The following is a 24,370-nucleotide window of genomic DNA, read 5'->3' as shown; positions in this document are numbered from 1 at the left end:
CAGTATTATTATATTTACAAGAATTAGTTAAATAGTTCACGTAGACTTTTATTTAAAAAAATAAAATTGCTCTGATGAACTTTACGTCGACAACAATAAACTTGCAATATTTAAATAAAGTAATACGGTACTTTTGTTAACTTTCAGTAGTTTAAACTTAGAAAAATGAAGGGACACGCCAATATATTACCCATAAAATAGGCTTAAAAATCCCAAACACGTATTTCATTTGAATACTCGTAAAGAGTTACGAAATGAAAAATATTAACTGATACAATACTATCAGCAAACTAAGCTAATTATGGTGAAAACGTTTAGAAAAACGACATTGATATTGCAGACATACATGTGATTTTTGTAACCAGCGTTTCGCTTTTTTGGCGTTCTCATGATTAATATATGTAACAGCTAATTATGTAAGTTTCGTTTTCCATTATTTCAAAACTTTACGTAACGTGAAGCCGTCATTCAGAGAGTTTATGAAAGCTATTGGTTATTTTTAATGTGTATTTAAGTTTATTATCTTACTAGTTATTCGCCAATTAAATTTATCTTTTTCTTGGGTAGCACCTTATGGTTATATAGTCCAGGTGGACTTCAGGGACCAGTTTCACTTGGAAGAGTCTCCCAATTGTGACTACGATAGCCTGGAGGTTAGAAACGGGCCATACGGATATTCAGACCTGATTGGCCGTTACTGTGGCTCAGACTTTCCTTCCATTATAACATCATCTGGTCGACACTTGTGGATAAAGTTTTCTTCTGACGACAGTATTGAATATACTGGTTTTAGGGCTGTTTATAAATTCAGTCCTGTGGAAAGTACGTATTTTCTAACAGTATTGAAAAACATCTGGTTCATTACAATATGACTCCTTAATATATTAGTAAAATCATTGTGCATGCTTTTTACAATAAATATCCTAAAACGAAGGTATTTAGAAATGTTCTAAAATGAATAAAATTTAGATAAGAATCCTTAATGAAGAATAGAATACTTTTACATCATATAACACCTTGAAACCATGCAAAGTAAAATATAAAAGTTAATTTTCAATTATATGCGTAAACGTAATGATAATTTGGAGAATTATAGCCTGGAAATACCAGCATTTATGTGATAACACTATTCACCTTGTAGTTTCTAACTCACAATAATGTGCACATTTGGCAACACTGCGTTGTGTTGTATCATTGGTATTCGGATTTTTAGTTCGGTAACAATGTTACAGTTGGTATCGAGAAATATGCGTCTTTTCCTGTTATAGATTCTATGGGAAGACAATGTTTTTTCTTGCTGTGTTTAAGATCATCATTACTTTTATATCTCATTTCTATAGACACTTTTGTTTTTCTTTCTGTATTATATATTTTAAAATTACGCAAAGCCACATTTCCAGTGTTTGTAACTCTTAAGTGAAGATATTTCGTATGTGACTGCATAGTATATTCTGCAAATATTCTTGGGGGTCTTAAGAGGGCCAGTTGGTGTGCTCTAGATATTGGTTAGGTCTTAGAATATATCATTCTAATATAAAGAACCAGGTAAAAGAAAAGTGCTGTTATAACGTAAAACTACAACAAATATCAAGCGAATATGAGATAACATAAAATAACTAAGAATTATAGTGATTTTATATTGACCTTTAATTTGTGCAATTTTGTTTCCAGTTTTCTCTTTTCTTATATTCCTAGGGTTCTCGAGTTTTGTTCTGGTGTGAATCATAATTACAGAATTATGGCGATAAAGTTTTTTTTTTTTTTTTACATATCATTACTTTTACATACAAAAGTGTAAATTTTCTAAGTTCAAAGTATTTAGATTTTGTTATATTTTATATATGTGTGTGTCTGTAACAGAGAGAGAGATTCGGTTTTTGTTATTCAGTGATACAGCCATATTGTGGGCCTGGCATGGCCTAGTGCGTAAGGCGTGCGACTCGTAATCCGAGGGTCGCGGGTTCGCGCCCGCGTCGCGCTAAACATGCTCGCCCTCCCAGCCGTGGGGGTGTATAATGTTACGGTCAATCCCACTATTCGTTGGTAAAAGAGTAGCCCAAGAGTTGGCGGTGGGTGGTGATGACTAGCTGCCTTCCCTCTAGTCTTACACTGCTAAATTAGGGACGGCTAGCACAGATAGCCCTCGAGTAGCTTTGTGCGAAATTCCCAAACAAACAAAAAGCCATATTGTGTGGTATTATCTACAACTTATAATGTAACAAATAAGATTAGATTTGTGTTTGCTGGTACATGTTAACTATATACTGTAGTGGTAGAAAATGTACAGAACGAAAGACAATATATACATTGCGTTTTATAACTTTTTAAAATTTACCAATACATTGAGGAAAATATAAGTAGTATTCAACGTATTGTTACGGATTTTCTGATATCTATATTTATTCTGATATCGATGTTTGTTTTAGTTAAATATTTATTTAGAAATGAATGAAGCTTTTATTGTTAAATGTGTATTGCTAAATTTCTGCCTATTTCCTAAGTTTTCAGAATATTCTTGAGTGTAAAAATCAACAATATCCTATGTGTGCAAGTAAAATATTCTTACCAACTGAACATTCGACAACCTCGCTCTAAAAGTATAGAAATGTATGTGCAAGAGCCAGTTTAATGTTGTTGGTTTGCTGCAGCTAGTATGCTGTAAACTTCGGAAGCTATAACTATGATAAACACTTCTTAATCGAAAACTACAGGTATTTGGCCAGGAACGTTTTTTATAGACTTTAAACATTACAGACCTTTCAACTTCAGAGAACTAACTTCAGACATTAGTATTCCTCGAGGACATTAGATATCTTCCTCAGTGAAAAGTCAACTTGTAAACCGCATGAGAGTAGACAAGAAGAGAGATAGCTAGTTTCCTGTCCACTGAAGTGCACTTGTGTATAAACATGGAATTAATATGCTCATCGTGAACCATCGAAGGAATATTCAGTTCCAGACCATATAGAAGACTCAATATCGTTTGTAAGTTTGTAAAACTCTTATATATAAATCATTATTTGTAATAACTGTTATAAATTGTATTGACGTTTGTATATTGAAATATATTTGTGTTAAGAAAAAAACGTTGTGTATGTCAATCTTGTTGGCAAATATGAATGTGATACATATCAACATTCAATTAACTTCTAAGTTAAAATTAAGATTTCTGACTATTTGAAATCGTAATGCATAACATTAATCGGAGGCTCGTCTGAGATAAATTATAATACGTAACAGTATAAATTCATCTGTTTTATAATATGCAAACTATTTACAAAGGTAAGAAGGGCAAGTTTAATGTATTTGCATTTTCAATGAACAAAATTAATGAAACATTTTAGATAGGAACTTATTCATAATGTTTAAGTAAATTCTAAAAATGTTTACAGAGGTTGTAATAATAATGAACATATGTTTTATATGCCCCACATATTTTTACAAAGAGATTGAATGTTACATGTATATATACGAAACCAGAAAATAAATATAAAATGTCCCGGTGTTTGTAACAGTCTCATGAAATGCTGAATAAGCTCTACTTCACATTCCGAGTATTTTCAACGTATTCACATGTACTCTTCACTCCAACATTGTCTACTGTTACGTATTACAAATTATTTCGGACGAATCTCCGATATATTACGTTATGTACGTTGCGTATTACTATTTCAAATAATCGGAAAGTTGAATTTGGATTTAGAAATTATTTACCTGTTAATACGTATACAATTAATGATATTTGCCAACAATATTGATGCGCCCTAAGTGTTAGTAACTGTTAATATGAATAAAATTAATGATATTTATCAACAAGATTGATACACCCAAGTTTCTTTTTAACACAAATATATTTCAATATACAAACGTTAAAACGATATCATTTATCATAACGGTTATTACTAATACTGGTTTATATACAACAGGTTTACAAACTTACAGACAATATTGAATCTTATATCTGGTCTAAAACTGAATATTTTATCGACGATCCAGGTTCACGACGAGCAAATTAATTCTAAGTTGATATTATCACATATTTCGTTTAAGATGTAGGCTGAAATACCAGCAGAACATTTTCTCAAAGCAGTCAGCAGATTTAGGTGCAACATGTGAGGTCAGTAATGATAATTCGTTGATGATAGCGAAATCTGGCCGACCGTTTGCTGATGGTAATTTTTTCAAGCAATGTATGATTATTGCATCGGAAAAGTTGTGTCCGGAAGCAGCTCGCAAGCTACGGACGGTGGCTTTGAATCGTATGACAGTTCAACGAAGAATTTCACACCTCTCAGCAGACGTGACAAGGCAGCTTACAAATAAAGCAGCCAACTTTGTCTACTTTTCTTTGGCAGCAGACGAGTCGACTGACATCAGTTCAACAGCACAGCTACTAGTTTTTGTTCGTGGTGTGTCGTCATTTATTGATATAACAGAGGAACTAATCGGCATGGGTTCCATGAAGGGTCAGACAACTGGGTCTGCACTATTCGAGGAGACAGTACGATGGCATTAGTGACAAAAACCATTAATTTCATCAAATCACGAGGGCCCAATCACCGTCAGTTTCGAAGTCTTCTTGAAGAAATTGATTCAGACTATGGTGACTGTGTATCACTGTGAAGTACGCCAGCTGAGTCGAGGGAAGATGCTCAGAAGATTCTGGGAGTTGATTGATGAGGTGATAGAATTCCTCAGAACCAAGAACAAAGACACTGATCCAGCATGGCAAGCTGATTTGACCTTTCTGATCGACATGATACAGCACTTGAATAATCTGAATTTGAAGTTGCAAGGCAAAAATCAGCTTGTTTGTCAGCTTGCAAATCACGTCTCAGCTTTCAGGACAAAGTTGCAGTTGTTCCGATAGCAAGCAGCATCAGGCTACTTCGTACACTTTCCCACTTTTCAGTCACAGCTACAGAAGAATCAGGACATTGACACACAAGTTTATGTTGGAAAGCTAGATACCTTGATTTAATCCTTCAACTCACGGTTTCATGACTTTGTCCAATGCAGATTGTTGATGAAACTTTTTGCTGATCTGTTCAGTGTGTCAGTGGATAACTTGTCAGCAGAATATCAGCTTGAACTTATTGATTTCCAGGCCTCTGATGAACTGCATGCTATTTACCAAGAAAACAGTTTGCTTGACTTCTGCAAAACGTTGCCTGATACATTTGCTAATCTGAAAGAGAACACACTTGTCCACACTAGCATGTTTGGCAGCACGTACTGCTGTGAACAGACTTTCTCGCATATGAAATTCAACAAAAACAACACTCGCAATCAGCTGACTGATGATCATCTGGAAGCAGTCTTGTGTCTTTCAACGTCAAACATCAAGCCGGACATTTCTAAGCTCGTAGATGACATGAAGCACCATCCATCGCACTGACTTTGTGACAGTTGATGCATCATAACATTTCTTAGAATATGCGCAAGCTCATTTATGTGTTCTTAAATGTGATGTCCATCTTGTGTGAAACAACTGTGGGACGATTTTAATCTTCACTTTTTTGTGGTCCCCAATTGTTATGAGAAGTCTGTTTGTGGCCCCTGACTCAAAAAGTTTGTGCACCACTGCTCTAGAACATTCACCAAAGTTTGCTTCTAACAACACTGTCAATCATTAGTACTATATACACGCTTAGTGCATTGTTCATTCTTCCTCACAAAAATGTTTTACAAATTTCAAGAAGGTTCCCCGCTGGGACAGCGGTAAATTTTCGGATTTACAAGATTAAAATCAGAAGGTTTGATTTCCCTCGGTGGACACAGCAGAGAGCCCGATATGTTTTTGCTATAAGAAAAACACATTTCAAGAACAGGCTGGATTTGGGCAATACACAATAAAAAATATACGCCACAAGTAAAAAAAAGAAGACTATACAGAGACATGCGTAGGCACTAAAATAAATGTACAACACTAAATCCGTTACTGAGAAGAAAATAGTTAATACAGCTCACAGAAGAAAATCTCGGACTGATAAGGGCAAGTAAATCTGTCGAAACTAGTATACTTACACAAGTCTTTTGGGCATATGTTTTTCTTCACTTTTAAGTATTAAACACGTTATGTTATTTCTGACAACTCAGAACCACTAGTTGGCTCTGTTTCTGTATTATTTTTTCGAAATAATATAGGTTATTCTAGATTTTATGGTATTGAATAAACATGGTACTAAACGCATAGAGGACTTCAACTTGTAGTATTTATGTGTTGAGTATTACAATTAACATTTCTAAAAATAAGAATATATTTCAGATTTATGAATTAGTTTTTATACCACTGTTATTTTTAGGAAGATTCATTACTACTAGCATGGTGTATTTATAAATGGACTATAATTATTTTGTTGAGTGGCACTATAGTATTTCTATAGAAGTTAATAGTTAGTAAAAAATATTATATCACTTACAACAGTAAAGCAATAAATCAGGTAGTCCATGTTATGAAGTTCCTAATTAAAAAAGAGAAAATATATATAGTTGTAGTAAATCACTGATTCAGTTACATTTTGTAGTTTATCTACAATTTGCTTAAAAGAGGGCATCAGTAAAAAAACTGCTTTCTTCTTCATCTGACAATGTTGCTTTTGACCTAGTTATCTTAAGTACATGTAACATCAGTACAGAGAAATACTAAAAATTGTCTACTTGAAAACCAAAACTACCAAAATGAAAAATGGAGGAAATAAATAGGAAAACAACAACTAAAGAATAGGAATTTGAATTGTTCTGTTATGTAAATAAAAATTCTTCAAGGTTTGAAAACAAAACAAACTAATCACCAGAAGGTTTTATATGCTGAACAGCATCATATCTAATACCATTTAGAAATTTTTAAAATGGCATTTCTTATTAACAGGAAGAAGAAATTAACTTGCAAAGCATATCCAAAGCATATGGAGTGGAATGGAAAGATGTTTCTTGGCTATGATGATATTTGCATAGATAAAGAGGATTATATAACTAATTTTGCTAGCAATGTATTGATATTTAAGATTGTTTCTATAAACAGCAAGTGAATAGTATATTTTCACAATTCTCTTGTTAATGGGATGACAGGATGGGACAGTAATGAGAAAACCTGTTGAGAATATGACTATAAAAATTGTCAAATGTTGAAATTGCAACCATGGCACTTGTTTGTGATGATCCAAGTTACAATTTTTCTATACTGAAAGAAATGGATGCTAATATGCCACCAGAAAAACTTTCCAGCTCTGGGTTTTCAACCCTAGTAATGAATAAAAAGTGCTGCATTTGTGTTATATTTTGTTTATACCACATAAAGCTTATTAGAAACACTTTTGCCCATGAAGAAATTTGAAAAAAAATAATTATGGTATATATATTAAATGGCAGTTCATTACTGATTTGCACAAAGTGCAATAGCAAAAAGGCTTACATATATAGAAATAAAACAAGATTGTTGTGCTTCAGAGGCAGAAGCAATGTATATTTGCAGCATAAACATTAAGTTCAAGTGTAGCCATAAAATGTTTCAAGAAAGATTTGAACTTACCTAAATTTAGGAGAAGTGAACCTACCATTAAATGTATAAGAACATTTATTAGAATCTTTAATTTATTTAACTCCAGAAATTCATTGACTGAAAATTATGAGCCCTATGAGAAGTTTCAATAAGTCATTTAAGAAACCTTTACTTGTAGAAACAGAACATAATATTTTTCAGTTAACAGACATCACCAGGTAAAGAATATATGCACCTCAATGTTAAACAACATTTATTAGGTTTTTAACTGCAATTAAAATTTTGTACACTGATTAAATTTTTAAACTGTAGTATCAACATAATTTAAACTTTTTTTAAAGTATATTTTGACATATATATTAAGCCAGGATAACTTGGAATTCTTGCTGCTGTTGTAATAACAAACTCTTTGAAAGTTTACAACTGCATATAAAATATTGCTGATCCATCATGAAAAAAAAGCAACAAAAAACTGCACTGTCTAGTATGCCAGAAAAGGTCTGATGATGCTATTTAGAGGTTCTGCAGATGTGTTAGATGTGATATGCAGATATGATCCTGAAATGCATGAGTCTGTATAAAATGATCATTATCATGAAAATGCACCAAACTACATGTCCTTTTCTTTCTAGCTATGCAAACAAAATGGTACAAAAAATAATGTTCAAACTATTTGGAAGCTTTTATAGATGAATATTCTAGAAAGATTTAACCTTACAACAAAGAAAAAACAGAGATGGTATTGTAAAGGCATCAGCAAGTGTATTCAAAGTATACTAAGCAACAAAAAGTTGTCTTAATAAACTCCTGAAGTCAACAAATGGTGAATTCCTCAAGCAAGTATAAATAACTTTGGAATACAGATTGCTGTTTTGAATAGAGTTTTCTCTGATTTAGATGGACATATGTTTAATATTGCACCAGATGATAATCATTCTTATAGTTTGATAAAATGCATTCTAAAGATTGCTGGTATGGGTATTAAAACTTTAATTTAATTTAAACTTGCTGTTTAGCAAGTTTCATAATGTTGATACATGTACCAACAAAAAAACTCAGACTCCCCCCCATCCCCATGGTTTTCTCAGCCTCTTGATCGTGAGAGATTCTCTGGATTGTTTCTTTTGTTTTGATCTCAGAAGGAATGAATAATTGAGTAAATATAACTTATAAATTACATTTGAATTCTGTGATATTGGTAGACCAGTTTATAATTTTTTATTATTTCAAAATGTGTATATAAAACATAAACAAAATTATTTTATTACACAACCTCTACATGCAAAATTGAGCAAGACTTAGCATGCAAGGTATTGCAAGCAAGTTCAAACTTGTTTGCTATTGTAAGTAGTAGAGATCATTGTTTTATGTACTTTTTTATTTATTGTTATATATTTGAAGAAAAATAACTGAAACTTAATTACTTGTTTGTAAAAGTAATAATATATACATGTATGTAATGTTTCATGACCAAAGTATAACTATTTTATAAATTAGAAAGCCAAGACAGATCAGTTTGTAAAGGCCAATTTTATACTGTGTCATGGCAACCTCTGTAATATTAAACACGACTGAAAGGTCAATAAAATAAAAATATATATGTGTGTATAATGTTATGAGATTCAAGCTATTTAGACTAAACATTCATGGTTTTATGTTATAATTTGTGGTTATTCTAAAATGAAAAAGTGTAATTTATATCTATTTTTAATTTTTTTATGGTAGTTATAAGGTTCATCAAATCAGCCAAATCAATATACAAATACAATAGTGAAAATACTGTTAATTTTGTAAGTGAAATTTGAAAATTTTCTGGTGCATTAAAGTATTTGTAATCTCAAAATCAAAATTACTTTGTATTTTGGATAGTCAAAATAAAAAATGCCTGAGCATATCATGACTTTAAAAAAATCTGATGTTTTGTTTATGAAAGCCTTAATGTTTACTAATAATGTTCCAAATTTGATAAATATATGCTTACTGTATTAAAAGTTATTGTATGAAAACATAACAAACACAAAATGGTAGGAGGTGGGTCCCTGTGACTAAGCCCTGTAGTGAGAGAATTAATGCATTCACATTCAATTTAGGGACTAACATTATGGATACGACTTGACATCAAGTTTTATATACAGTGATACTAGACCAGATACAATCTCATTCAGTATAGACTTAAGTATTTCTAATTTTAAATATCTGTTTTATTAGCATTAATATTTTCTTTGGTATTTGCTCTACAATTCTTAGAAATGTTACTTTTTTTTGTTTTATAACTATTACATTATTCATTATATGTATATTTAATTTCAAATAATTATTCTTTCTTATTTTACAGGCTTTAATAGACCAGAGAAAGAAGGTAGGCATCTGTTATTAAAATACATTTTAGTTCAATAAGTAAGACTTTCCAGTATTTCAATGAATATGTTGAATAAAGTACAATATATTAGATATTTTTTGTGAGACTAAATGTTGATATATTGAATTTTTGTTAATAAAATAACCTATTTATTACAATACAAAAAAGTGCAGTACTACTATGTCAAAAACATAAAAATGGTATCACATGCATTCCTAAGTTGAATCCTGAAGTATTAACTTTATAAGTTCTGACCTGGTCAGTGGTTATTGTAGAGGACTGAATTTGGGCAAGTAGAAATGAAAAGTAAGCTTAAGCAACTGATGTGTGGTAGACTCAAGTAATACTCATTTTCCTAAGAGTGATAGGTTATAGATATGTCAGAATAAAATATCATATAAATAAGATATTTGTATGAAGTAATAATTTATTTCTCAGGATGTCTAAGTTTGTGAGAATGAACTGAAAGTACTGAACACACTGTTAAATGTAAAATAATTTTTTATTGTGACAGGAAACACAAACATGGTGTGTGTGCTTGCTCTAATAATAGAATGCCACTTTTACTACATTGAGGTGGTAACTTATCAGACTGAGATCATCAATTTAGTGTTTCTTAATTTACATGTAACATGGAACTTACCTAAAGTGACTAGCACTATTCACATGACTGGTCATTATCATTCAATCACAGGGAAGGTCATAATTTCAGAATTTAACCTGATATACCATTGAAAAACTCTGCTGTCTACATTCTTGCACAACATGCAGCATTATAACTATGCATCCGTAAGGCAAAATAATTACAAAATCAATGAGTAAGAAAGGAACAACAGTTACTGAAATAAAATCAATTTAGCTATTTTAATAACAACATTGTATGAAAACTGCACTTATTCAGTTCAATGAAATTTAGCTTCTTGCAGAGAAAGGTAATCTGGAGCAGATTATTCATTATAACAGTAATTTCCTTCCATAGCAACTTGAATAAAAACAGTAGAGGTATTGATAAATAAAAGAAAGCTATTCTAATCAATTGAAGAATAATATGGTCATAGTATCTGAGAATTCAATCTTAAATATCCAAAGTTCTGGACTGAAAATATAAAGTCAGAAAAATTTGAATTGGCCAGAAGGGTATTTTGATGTGTAGGTTGAAAGGTAGTCATAAGTGCCTTGTTGCAGCTATTACTTTTCTTTAATAACTACCTTTAGTTGGAGTAATTAAAGGAATGCCTTGATCAAATAATATTTATACAAGCTTCATATGTGCTAATGCCTTTTTTGCCCATAGAACATGTGTTTCTAATGTGAACTTCTCAGTTCACTGTTATTTATCTTTGTAATCAATACCTCAGATTTGTGATGCCTTCTGTTGTCATACCTCTAAGAACAGCCAGTATAGCTTAAACTTTGACCCAAAATCATTTCCTCTAGTACCATATGTTTGTTACATACACAGCTCTCAGTTCAAGTTGAAAAGGTGTGGGGTCGAAACTGTAGACTTGGATAATTTGGAAAGCATGGATTGCCTTCCTTTCAGTCATTGGTTTCTCAACCAAAAGATCATCCTAGCTTTGTAATGACCAGACATAATAAGAATGATGTCAATCATGAGGCTGTTATTGGTGGTTTGAACAACTGATAGAGCTCTCTTCCAACTCATAATCCATAAATTTCTCAATAAATCACTGGGGACCACTAGCTATAAAATAGGCTGACAAATACTCCTTGGTAGTGAGTAACAATGGTTCAGCACATCTGCTTGCATTCACTACTGCTTGTGCAAAAATGTAGAAATGAAATACAAACCATCATTAATACAATGCAAAAATAAGGAAACTGTGGTCATCTCATTTGGTCACAGGTTGGGGTCAGTTTGGAAGCTTAATTTGGTTATGGGTTGAAGGCAACCCTGCACTGTCACATAATCTATGGATTTATAGGTATTTCATTTGTACATTTTTGTGGTTTGAATTCTAAGTGCTTCTCCTTTATTTAGAGGAGCAATTTCAGGTTCTGAGCTGCAGAATCAAATGTGTAATCAAACAATTAGAAATTATAGACCTAGATCAGGCACTTCTCTCATTGCAGTACCTCTAAGTAAGCTTCATTAGCTTTTTAAAACTGGTGAACACAAGCCTAATGACACAAATAAAAACGAATATAAGTAATCTGTCACACTGAAAGCAGTCTTAGCTCTATTCTTCTCATTGTCCTCAACTTTCCAGGACCTGTATGCCAGGTCTAAGAAGCAGAACCATCATACCTCTTCCAATTCATCAAGACATTCATCTGTTCATGCTGGTGGAAAGGTATCAATCAAATTACCATGCTTATCTATCTAAAATTAGTACAAAACCTGAGAATACCTTTCTTCTTTCTGAAAATCACTAATGGAAATGACTGAGCACTTTTTTGAAAGTTTTATGATCCTGTCTTTAATGTCCAATTTCCTTTGGTACTAGCTACATCCATAGTCCTCCAATGATTATGTAATTGAATAGGTATGATCTGTAATTATGTGATTTTGTGTGATTGTTGTTCAACTGTTGGACATCTCATCCCACAAATACTTCATAAAAATCAGCTAAGTCATTGAGTTTCTGATATAGTACTTTCCCTTTTTACAAGATCATCTTTTCTTGTTTTGTAGTGCCCTTAAATTCTGAACTTCTTGAATGCATACCACAAGCCTTCATCATCCCTCTGTTGGAATTCTAAGTTCCATCATCTCATGCAAATCATTATGTATCACTTTTCCGCTGATAGGAGAGCACTTTATTACATGACTCTATCTCTGTGCCAAACTATGACTTCTCATTTGGCAATGCTCAAATGCAAACATATTTCTTTAAATCACTGGTTACCTGTGAAGTGGTTTAACTATATTTAACTTGATTGAACTTCAGTTTCATTTCAGTTTCTTCCACTTCACCTCACCATGTTGATAACCATTCTATCTTGCATGTAGATAACAAATTGCTAATAATTGTATAAAAACATCAGGATTTTATTCCTATTTGAATAGATAACTTCACAAGGAAATGTTGCTTGTTTTATGACTAGGAAACAGCTTATTTTATATGTGAACTTCATAACCACGTTACATGACACTGATGCACTAGACTTGTATACATGGTGATGCTTTTTTTCCATGTATACTGGAGTAGTTCACTCTTCCTTATTCTGGTCTGAACAACATTGGATAAAACAAACATGGTACTTTATTTCACCTGTTTTATTGATAAAATTGACTGAAATTTAATGTTACACCCATTATAATGATGTCATTACTAGAACTAAAGATGACAATGTTTACCTTTATTTTATGGGTTATGCCTCATAGACATAATTGGATTATCATCTTTCCATTTACACCTAGTTTATTTTTTACACTACAATGAAGTTTATGTCAGTTGGCCTGAATGGTAATTTCACTGCTAGTGCCTAATATACTGTGAGACGTCCTCACTCTTGCACTCTAATAGGCACATTAGCTAGATCCACCCAACCATGGGAGAGCTGAGCTAACCAGCATTTTGGTCTAAGCTGCCTGCTACACTCCTTCAAGTTTGTGAACACACCCAGCTTGAGCTTATTTGGTTTTATGGAACTGCAGTGGCATTGTTCACAACTTGCTGTTGGCTCTCCTGCATCTATTAAATCATTGGTTGAAACTTGTAGCTTTGTCTTCCTTTCTGCTGAACACTTCACATGCAAAACAAATTCTTTGGTCCTCTCTTTTCAGGTTGATATGAAGTTGAAAACAACATCAGCATAAGACATTGGAGGAATGTAATAGCTCATCACATTCACTGGTTACCACTGTGGCTGCTTCATAGCACTGAAATGTAGGAGTGGTTAATTAATCCATAGCTTGCCATAATGTGAATGCCTCATCAAGACAGTCTGTTTGGGATAAAGCCACTGCAACTGCCACTGCTTCCCTTATTAATGATTGGTTTAATGTTATCACTTTATATTGAATCACTGCAGAAATTGTCTCTGCCATTTCAGTCAACTGTCCTTCCATAAACTTTTCAATGAGAATATTGTCATGATGAGACAAAGCCATTATGGGTAGAACTTACTGCACAAATGGTGTAGGCCATCTAAATAGGCAGCCAAGCTTTCCATGGCACCTCTCTTCCAAGCATTGAACTTTGCCTAATGTATTGCTCAGTTTTTTACCAACTCTGATCTTTGCCACAACTTACCAAGGCTAATTCACAGTCACAAAGTTTCACTTCACTCGAGCCCTATGTGGAATCCAGGATCAGACCATCTAGACTCCAGATCAGGCTTCACTCATGACTTCTTAGCTAATCCTTAACTGAGATAATCTCAATAATGTGTGCACAGTGTGTTAGACACAAACAGGGACTTTGACTCTGATACAAATATTTAGTCACTGATTGGCATTGGCTATTTACCTGCATGAACTTAAGCTTCTCCATGATCCATGGTTGTCTTAGTAGTATACCTTTTGATTCATGCACCTGTTGATGAGATAGCTCCTATTGACAGATCCCATCCACACAAAGTAACCAAACCATTAGTTCTTGTCAAAACCACCTAAAAAGGTACCTCTCAGCCAGCCATCATCCATGCTTTGGAAAAGAGCACTGACAGCCATTCTGGATACACCAGATTTCAGCTTCACTCCTTCATGAATCATTGGCTACAATGAGATAGAAGTCATGGACCTTCATAGCATTGGGAAAAGTCCAATATCCAGGTAGTCTTCTCTTATGCTCAACAGTTTTCTTATACAGTCAATTTTCTTCACTAATAAGCAACTCATTATAAGTTCTCTGAGTTGTGGAAAAATCATTTCTAACACCAGGAAACCTTTTTAAACATTATAACACAGGAGTAGAAATAAAGAGAAATACACACATTAACAGAAAACATAAAATTCCACAATAAGATATCCCATTGTTGTAACCCTCAAACTTCTCTCTTTCACATACATCCTCAGCATATTCAGGTAACACTAATAGGACCACAGAATGACAGGAGATGTGACAAGATGTTTTTTTGAATACCAGAATTTAATGTAAATACAAAATCACTATTTTATTAAGATCAGAAACACAAACATAGTGGACAGTGGACTGTCACTTGTTTTGGTTGGAACTACTCTGCTTAATTGACTGAGCCAAGATCAGCTTGTTTACTTTGAATGTTTTTACTTTGCAAGTAATGTCAAATTTGCCCAGAGTTTCTAACATTGTCAACATTACAAATTATTCTCATACAAGAATACCATGTGAGGCCTGGCATGGCCAAGTGATTAAGGTACTTGACTCATAATCTGAGGGTCGTGGGTTCAAATTACTGTCGCACCAAACATATTTGCCCTTTCAGTTGTGAGGGCATTATAAAGTGACAGTCAATCCCACTATTCATTGGTAAAAGAGTAGCCCAAGAGTTGGCAGTGGGTGGTGATGACTAGTTGCCTTCCCTTTAGTCTTACACTGCTAAATTATGGATGGCTAGCATAGATAGCCCTCGTGTAGCTTTGCGCAAAATTCCAACACAAAAAAACAATACCATGTGATCTATCATTGATAGACACTGCTGTTTACATTTATGTACAACATACTCCATTACAGGCATGATAAAACATCAAATAAAGATAATGAGAAAAAGTTTATAACTTTCTTAACTGCATGGTAAAGCTGCATATATTCAGAAATAAGTTATAAATTTAGACTAATACTATATTAATAAAAGAAGGTAGGATATTTATGGTATACTTATATACCATCTTGCTTTAATGGATGTGCTGTGTATGCCAGTATCTATGTATGTAACTGAAACTCCTGCACCATCTATTGAATGGCACCACAAACAAAATTCCATAAAACGTTTTACACTTTGGGTTTTCAAGAAAAATAACTGTGCTATGTTTAACAACCATTTCTCTACAATACAACAGTTTTAAATAAAGTTGCTCTCCCACAACAAGAACACTCTTTTCACTATGACTGTGTGTGCAGTAATTCCAAGAAAAAAACCCTTGGTGTAGAAAATGGTCACTTTTTACAAATTTCCTTTCAGTGTGGTATGAACACAGTTGATTAATGTGTTATTATTTAGTTTATTTTGAGAAAAAACTACTTAATGATTGTTTAGTTTTCATGACAAGAGTATTGAAGATTGATTGTTTTAAAAGTGTTGGTTGTGACAAATTTCATTGTGTAACTGTATGAGTTGTACCTTGTGTTTGCAATTACATTGTTGTCTAAGCTTTATTAATATTGATATCATCACATTACATGAATCTTTGGTATTTTCTCATTACCATTATAGCTTACAGAAAGTTTGAGACCTCAATGAACAAAACATGTATGTATATGTGACCAAGAGAGAACAATTTAACTTAAGTTCTGTCAGAAAAAAGTTGGAAAACATAAAGTAGCCAGCATGCAAGTGATTAACCATAACAAGCAGTATCTTAAAGTACATTTCACAGTTTAATAGAGATAAGGAGAATAATTTGACTTGTCAAAGGATGTTTTAAAGTAATTGAACCCACCTGTGTGGAATTTGACGAAAATGAGACAACTATTTAAAGCTTGAGATATAATTGTGGTGACCTGCAGAGTAATATAATTGAAGCTGTTGAAGATTATACAGTAAGAATGCATCTTGTCAATAGAATTCTAAAGTAATTAAATTAGCCTTTGTGGATTTTTGACAAGAAAAGAGAATTATTTAGACTTTTAGATATAACTGTGATATCCTCTAGTGTAAATAATTTTTTTTACATACATTTGACTTGTTTTAAAAGTACAATATTTTGAAACAAGTACACTTTCTATTTATTGTTCAAATTTATCACCAAGTCACAGACACTTACTGTAGAAAAATCCCAGCCCACATATATGTAAAATCCTGATAAATATAAAATTAGTAATAATTATCATAATCAGGCCTCTCAATGGCACAGTGATATGTCTGCAGATTTTCAGTGTTAGAAACTGGATTTTGGTGCCTGTAGTGGGCAGAGCACAGATTGCCCTTTTTGCAGCTTTGTGCTTAATTACAACAAACCAACCAGTACAAACAGTTGCACTTTGGGCAATATTTCTGCTAGTGGATATAAAGCTAAATCTTTGTGGCTTTCTAAAGCTTCATGAGAATCATGATGAAGCAAGAAATGTGAGCAGGTTTATTCCATCTAAGTATCTTTCTTTAATAACTTTTATTCTTATCCTTCCTGTGTTAGTTTTGGTGCATTTATATCATTTACATTTATGAAGTTAGTGCAAATTCTGATATGATATTTTACTAAATTTTTTTCATTTTATATGCAATCTTTCCATATTGGTAAAAGTCTTAGTTTTTTTTCTTTAGGTTCTTTGTGAATAAACTCTTATACTTTCAACAAAACGTTGAAATAATTTCCCACTTAGCATTTTTAATTAAAAATCTGGTGAACTGTAATGTAACACATTAATTTATTGAATATTTTAGTTGAAATAACCCAGAAATGGCATTGTTATGCTGGTTTTTTATATTAATATACAAAAATGGACAGCTGATTTCTGAATTTTCTACTTTTGATATTTTGAAAGCATAGTTACCTGTCTATGTCAAATGAAGTGTTCTACTGAGTGTTAGGTTCAAATTCCTGATCGTGAGCCAGTTTATATCTATCTTCAGGTTCACAGCATATGCAGGAATAGAGTATAGAGAAACATGAATTGATCAAAATAGAGATCTGAAAAATATGTTTACCGTAACATAGCTAAAACATGTCAATAATGTGGAATAAGTCTTTTAATGACCTTATAAATTCAATTTTGTAACCTTACTCACTTGGGCAGAATATTATTTCCAGGGCATCACTGATACATGTCTGATTTTCATGGTACTATACTAGATTACTTGTAACATTTTCAGTCTAGCTAACAGTTACTACAAACTTCAAATATTGTAGAAACCCTAATTTTTAGTGTAAATCACTGAACATTTCCTGTAACTACCTCTGTTTATATTTTTAAGAGTTAGGTGGCCATTATTTCATTAACTCTATGTTAAAGTATCACTGATTTCTTTGTAGGCTTTTAACATATCTGGATCTATTTTCATTACTATTTCTTTTCAACTTCTACTTTTCTACCAAGTCCCATTTCTGCTTCTCCATCAGACATTAATTTTTTTTCATTTCTACAAAATCAGACTTCATTTATATTCATTCATCAGGCCAATTTATTCATCTTCATGGATTAAGTTCTGTCTCTTGATATTCCAGGGATGGATCATTCCTTTGTTGCAAAGCATTTCAGTTTATCTAAATAGATGATTCTTTTGTTTCAAATGGGAGGATTTTTGAATCTGTAAGCTATGTCCCTATTGTTATTAAGACAAAGCATACCAAAATTAATGGTTTCCATTTGTGAAACCTGCACATATTATAGGTCCTGCTTCGTCACCAACAAGACAGATTTTGTTTTGTTTTTCTGTTCCAAACATGTGTTTTTTTTTTCTCAGACGTATGTTATCCAGCAGTTGCCTATTGCAGCAACTAAATGACATCTTTTTTATCCTTAACAATAGGCTTCCAAAGTAAAATTTGATATTCTTTAATTGATTGTTTACGCAGAGTATTCTTGATGAAACTGATTTGAAGACTACAAAGTTTCTTTACAAATTTGATTGTTTTTGTATTAAAACCAGACCACTAGAACCTGAGCTTCAAGTGAACAACAGAATGATGAACATCTTAGTTATCCATATTTTATCATAGGAGATCTACATAATATTCTGCTTTATTGTTCTTGGCTCTACTATTGACCTTCAGAGTTTCCAGTAGATATATTTTTTTTAATTTCATGTTATAAGAGTCAGCACATTTAATTAGTTAACTTTTGTTTTAGCTTCTCAGTTGTTCACTATCTAATGAAGTTTTTTATTAGTACCTAATGACTCTGAAACAGTCCTAGATCTGAGCAAGAAGTTAAGCTTTTCATCAATGATTATTAAAAATTGCATTCGAAGATTGTGTCACCTTCTTATTCAATGTTCTATTCAAAAGTAAAGTAACTCAAGAGTAGGTGGGTATCCACCAGAAAAAGAATTGCTTTATGACAGTGGAATCTGCTTTGGCATGATTACACAGCTATAAGCCATAATGTTGAATAAATGCTATTCAAAATAGCAGTTCTTGTTTAATAGTTCAGTAACCCCACATTGGTAAGTTGAGAGAGTTGCTTTGTTCATCATTTTAGTTCAATGTTTTATGTCACTTACAACATTCAGGATAAACTGTATTCTTTCTATCTAATTGGTGAATACTGGACAAGAAATAGGTACTTGTGACAGACACCATTTCCAGATATTTTGAGTATCTTTTTGTAAGTTCTTATAATGAAAAGCTTATGGTGCTGAACACATACAAATGATCAGTACTGTCATATAAACCCAAAGAAACAATAAATTTAGGTCTTTAAACTGTTTAGGCTCACTATATGCTTTACAAGTATTATTAATGGTTTTGTCAGAGCATTGTTAAATTGTTTAATTTTTACAATAGTTTAATGCAGGTGCTGGATAAATTTGCTCCAAACTTTTCAAGATCTCTAAGAATATATTTGTGAAAGTCTTCATGTAATCAACATACATATATATATCAGATACTTGTTAAAGACATAGTGGAACTATGCTCAATGATTTATTAAATATTGAATGTTTCTTGAATAAACTGAAGAGATCATTTAAAACCACCCAAATCTCAAGTGGTACTGAAAGCCTTATATATTAATCCACAACTAAGACCAAGAAATGAAACTAAGATATTCCTTGTAAGGTGTCCAGAACTTAGGAGAATGAGGTAAAAAGCAGGAATCCATATACTGGTTACAAGATGCATTTTTCTGAAGCCAGTGTAACATCAATGAGTGCACAATGCACATCATCTTACTTCTAAAGTTACTGATGTTCACTAGGTGTTGCTTGAATGTTGTATAATTCTTTCTCAACATACTTTCTATCTTTTGATTCACTACTTTTGTCATCTATGTCTGCATAGTGCATTCTTGATTGGGAATCTTCTTCATCAGCAAGATGTTTTGGTTTGTTTTTGAATTTCACACAAAGCTACATGAGGGCTGTCTGCATTAGTCATCCCTAATTTAGCAGTGTAAGATTAGAGGGAAGGCAGCTAGTCATCACCACCCACCATCAACTCTACGGCTACTCTTTTACCAATGAATAGTGGGATTAACCATCACATTATAACATCCTTCACAGCTGAAAGGGCAAGCATGTTTGGTGTTAGTGGGGATTTGTACCCACAACCCTCAGATTATGAGTTGAACACCTTAACCCACTTGGCCATGCTGAGCCAACCAAAATGTTTTAAAGTGTTTCTTCTTAGGTTTTGTCTTGGCCAACAGATAATTTTGATAGAGCTTCAGTAGCTGAGCAATATTTCATTTCTCAATTGATGTTATAGATAATTATGGATTCATGATTAAGGTGATCAGTGTCAAAAGTATATACAATTGCATTTTTAACTGTATTTATGTTGTGATTATGGTGTAGCTTAATTGATAACGTCTGGCACTGAACAAAAGGCTACCTGAGTAGTTACTTGTGGTAGACAAAATATAACTTGGAAATGTTACTTTTTACATGCTCAGGTTTTAAATGTGTATTAAACTAATTAAGATGAATGTAGAAAGAACTTCCAAAAGTCTAACATGATTTTTCCAAGAATTAGACCGATTCGTTCCATTGCTTCATCAGCTTTGGCCTTTAAAACTGTAACATCAAAAGTTTTATACTGCATATAAAGTAGTATCTTAAATGTAGTTTTTGCTGTCATGGTCTGGCCAAGCTGATGAATTCTGATAATAAATGAAAGACCTCATCAGCAGTGACTGTGAAAGGTACGTCTGAAATATTATTCATACACACCCCTAATTTGAAAACCATCATAGACTAAAATCAGAAAAATGTGGAAAAAATATCAAAGGATAGTCACATTTTGTTCTATCATTAATACAAGACTGATTGGTTCCATTACTTTGCCTAAAAGTATGCCAACAGTTCTGTTTGTTTGTTTTAGAACAGAGCTGCACTGAACTATCTGGTGTGTCTACTACAAGGAAGTGAACCTTGAATTATATCATTATAAATATATAGATTTACAACTGTCTCACTGGAGGAAACTAACAGTGAATACAAAATTATCAGCATTTACTGATTTGGTTTAAAATTCATGCATAACTACATGAGCACTATCTGCACTAGCCATCCATAATTTAGGAGTGATAGACCAGAAGAAGGTAGCTAGTTAACACTATCTGCCAACAACTACTGGGCTACTCTTTTATTAATAAATATTGGAGTTGACTGTCACATTATAATGCCTACACGGCTGAATGGACGAACATGTTCAGTGACAGGGATTTGAACTCACAGTCATTAGATTGTTAGCTGAACACCATAACCACCAGGCCATGCTGGGTCTGCTCACCCTATTTAACTGAATGGTTGTGAAATTACTATAAAGTAGATCACATGATATTTGTTGTATCTCTTCCGTACTCTAAAGTTTCTATATGTAAATCTTTCAGTTACATTGAGGGAGGTGTGTTTATCACAGCACAGAATATGAATCTGGTTTTTATAAATATAAGTGGAAAAGCTCTTTTTATTGGATTTGATTGTTTTGTTTTTTTTATTCTAACTGCAGCAGTGGTTTAATTCATAAATATGAATGCATTGTCTTGATAGTTCAGCTATTGGTGGTCATCTGGTATAGTAAATGTATTTTATTGTAGAATATTCTATTTAACCTAGGTTCATCTCAATAAGTATTGGTTTATGCTGTAGTGACAGCAAGAGTATGTACTTGTATGAGAGAGGTTGAAGAATCTCCATGTGATTTAATTCTGCCAATGATTATTTATCTCATCATGCCAAGAAAATATGTTGAGGTTACTGTTTCATAGATTGAAGCATGTTATAATACTGTATCTATAGAAACATAGCTGGTGGATATTACCTTAATGATTGTCTTGTTAAAGGGATACAAAACAAGGATAGTCCTTTCTTGAAGCTAGTGATCTTACTGCTAGTATGTGTTACAATATGCTTTATCGACAAGTATACATACATTTCATATATTCATTATACTGTATGAATTAGTACATGCTCATGGTGTTGAACATGGAATGAATATGAATATTATGCATCATCATTCATGAGTGTTGTGTGGCATGAATGAATTACACAAAGAACACGACAGTTGGGCAATATATTAATGGAAATAAAGCTTTTTATATGATCTTAAGATTTTGAGATATGAAATAGATCATGATTCCTGATTTGCCTGTATGGCATTATTTGATGATAAATACACCTGATATTTTCATTAATGCTAAGAAAGAATGTTTCAACTTCAATAATTAAATGTTCAGCAGATGGTATATTTTCATTGAAAATATAGAGTTGTGCTCACATTATGCTTTAGGAGGAGACAATTTGATGAGATGTTTTTTGATTCAATCAAAAATTTACAGGCAGGTAAAATTACCTTGAGAAAGTGAAATATAGAAACTGGAGCTTATGTCATTGCCAGATGTAAACTTGGTCTACCTAGTATTTTATTTATTTTTTATTGAATATTGTTGACCATGAAGATTGAAATATCTTATAAGCACAACTTGTACTGATTTTTTTTCTTAAAACTGTTTTAGTACAATATACAATTGAAATACATAACAATGTAGACTTTGAGCATGCAGCTGGAAAAAACAACAACATCTGTGCAGTGCCACTTTGAAGCCACTTCTGGCATGTATTCATCTTGTTTCTGAAAGAAGTCTAATGGTAAGTGCAATGTTGATATTAATGGATTCCCATAGTCAGAAGATATTACTTGCAACTTGTACTGTGGTGAGAACTATTTGATTATTTATTGCAGAAACAGTGTCCACATTCTCACCATCCATTTCTTTCCTATTTGGCTTTAACTCTATTCATATGACAATCACACATTAGTGAAGGAAATGTAGATGGATTTCGGGCAACTATGTTAACTGTTATCATGGCAATGGTAGCACTTTGCAGCACATTGAATGTTGGTCAAGCACCAGGCTCAGTGAAGTCTGGTAGGTTGAGAGATCCACAAGTATAGAGGATATATTGTCAACAGGTGATTTACACGTTAATATTTGTATCGCTTCATTACCACAACAGTTTTCACACACAATAAAAGTAACTTTATACCAAATAATTGTTGTAATTGAGCTGTTACAGCTTTAATCTGACTTCTAGTTAAACTTCTGATTAGTGAACATTCAATCAACCATATACTTCAGTACACCCTTTTTATTTTTAATATCAGATTATTAACCATTTTGGTTATTTTTTCACCTAACTAGTCATATTTGTGATGTAGTCATTTTCATTCTCATTGCTTGCCACTTTTGAGAGAAAATTCTGCACTAAAATGAAGGGAGATTATTACAAAAGCTTTCTCTTTGGAAACCTTCTCAATGTTTCCATTTATTCTACAGTACCTGTGAAAATGAACACCAAGCTAGCATTCAGTTTGTTGAAATCAGAACCAGTGGATCAGTACACATTGTTTGTTAATATTATAATTAGATGGATTTGACTGAAGTTGCAAACAGCTTGACCTTGAAGTCACAACATCACTAGGAACCATCTAACAATTTTCAAGGTGCTGAGGGAAGTGTCTTCAGGGACTAAATCACCTGCCACAAGCAACACCCCAATGAAGCCCAATTTTCCTTCTGTTCAGTTGAGTGAGTTGAGTATTCTTTTTCGTGAAATGATTACACCATTACCCAAAAAGCTCAAACTGATTGAATCTTCAAGAGCTCACTTCTATATTTTCACGTGTCCCATTGGAAGTTACCCTTTGGAGAAACATTACTAATATAGTATATGTTTTACATCCAATGAGACCATCATATTTTTCATACAAATAAATATTGCTGAAGATTTTGCATAGATCTTTCAAGCACTAAGTAGGTACACCTACATTGATCACACAGGGGTCAAGTGATAACCACCAACCATCTGCAGGGAAAACAACAACAACATTGGACTGTTGAAATGAGGCTATCCATGTAAATTAAAGCCACTAGCTAAGTACATTCAGCCTTAATGTCTAGGGAAACTAGAACTGTTCACAACACCCACAACTGAAATCAAAGACCACTCTGTACTGCAACACACACTGCTTTGAACAACCAGCCAGAAGGACAGAGGTCTGTGTGCTTTACAACCAAGAAGAGAATTACATCTTGAAGTATACAGATCCTTCCTTGCAACTTAAGGAAGAAATTCCTTATCTCCTTGGTGAGCTGGTCCAGACTTAAAGAGCTCTTTTAAGGGCTAGGTTTTAATGACTAGATAACATTGACCAGTTAAAAGTTAATTTCTGCATTGAAAGGTTTGTTGCTAGATTATAAATAAAATATTAAGTTAGCTTCCATCCATCTAAATGTGAATAT

At 32.9% G+C, this 24,370-nt stretch overlaps 1 protein-coding gene across 6 annotated transcripts in view; it reads left to right on the top strand.

The window, feature by feature from the left end:
• Positions 1 to 24,370, top strand: part of LOC143237663 (uncharacterized) — a 125,447-nt gene that overhangs the window by 75,372 nt on the left and 25,705 nt on the right. For 5 of the 6 annotated variants that reach the window (XM_076477161.1, XM_076477162.1, XM_076477160.1 and 2 more), the window contains 2 exons: positions 568 to 822; positions 9,837 to 9,860. In XM_076477161.1, the coding sequence (XP_076333276.1) occupies positions 568 to 822; positions 9,837 to 9,860 (279 nt within the window). Of the gene's footprint in view, positions 1 to 567; positions 823 to 5,858; positions 5,996 to 9,836; positions 9,861 to 24,370 lie in introns of those variants that run through there. The other variant, XM_076477164.1, reaches the window with a different exon arrangement.

The sequence above is a fragment of the Tachypleus tridentatus genome, chromosome 13 (genome assembly GCF_004210375.1).
Source record: "Tachypleus tridentatus isolate NWPU-2018 chromosome 13, ASM421037v1, whole genome shotgun sequence".
Classification (NCBI taxonomy): Eukaryota; Metazoa; Arthropoda; class Merostomata; order Xiphosura; family Limulidae; genus Tachypleus; species Tachypleus tridentatus.
This window is presented reverse-complemented; position numbering and strand designations above follow the sequence as displayed.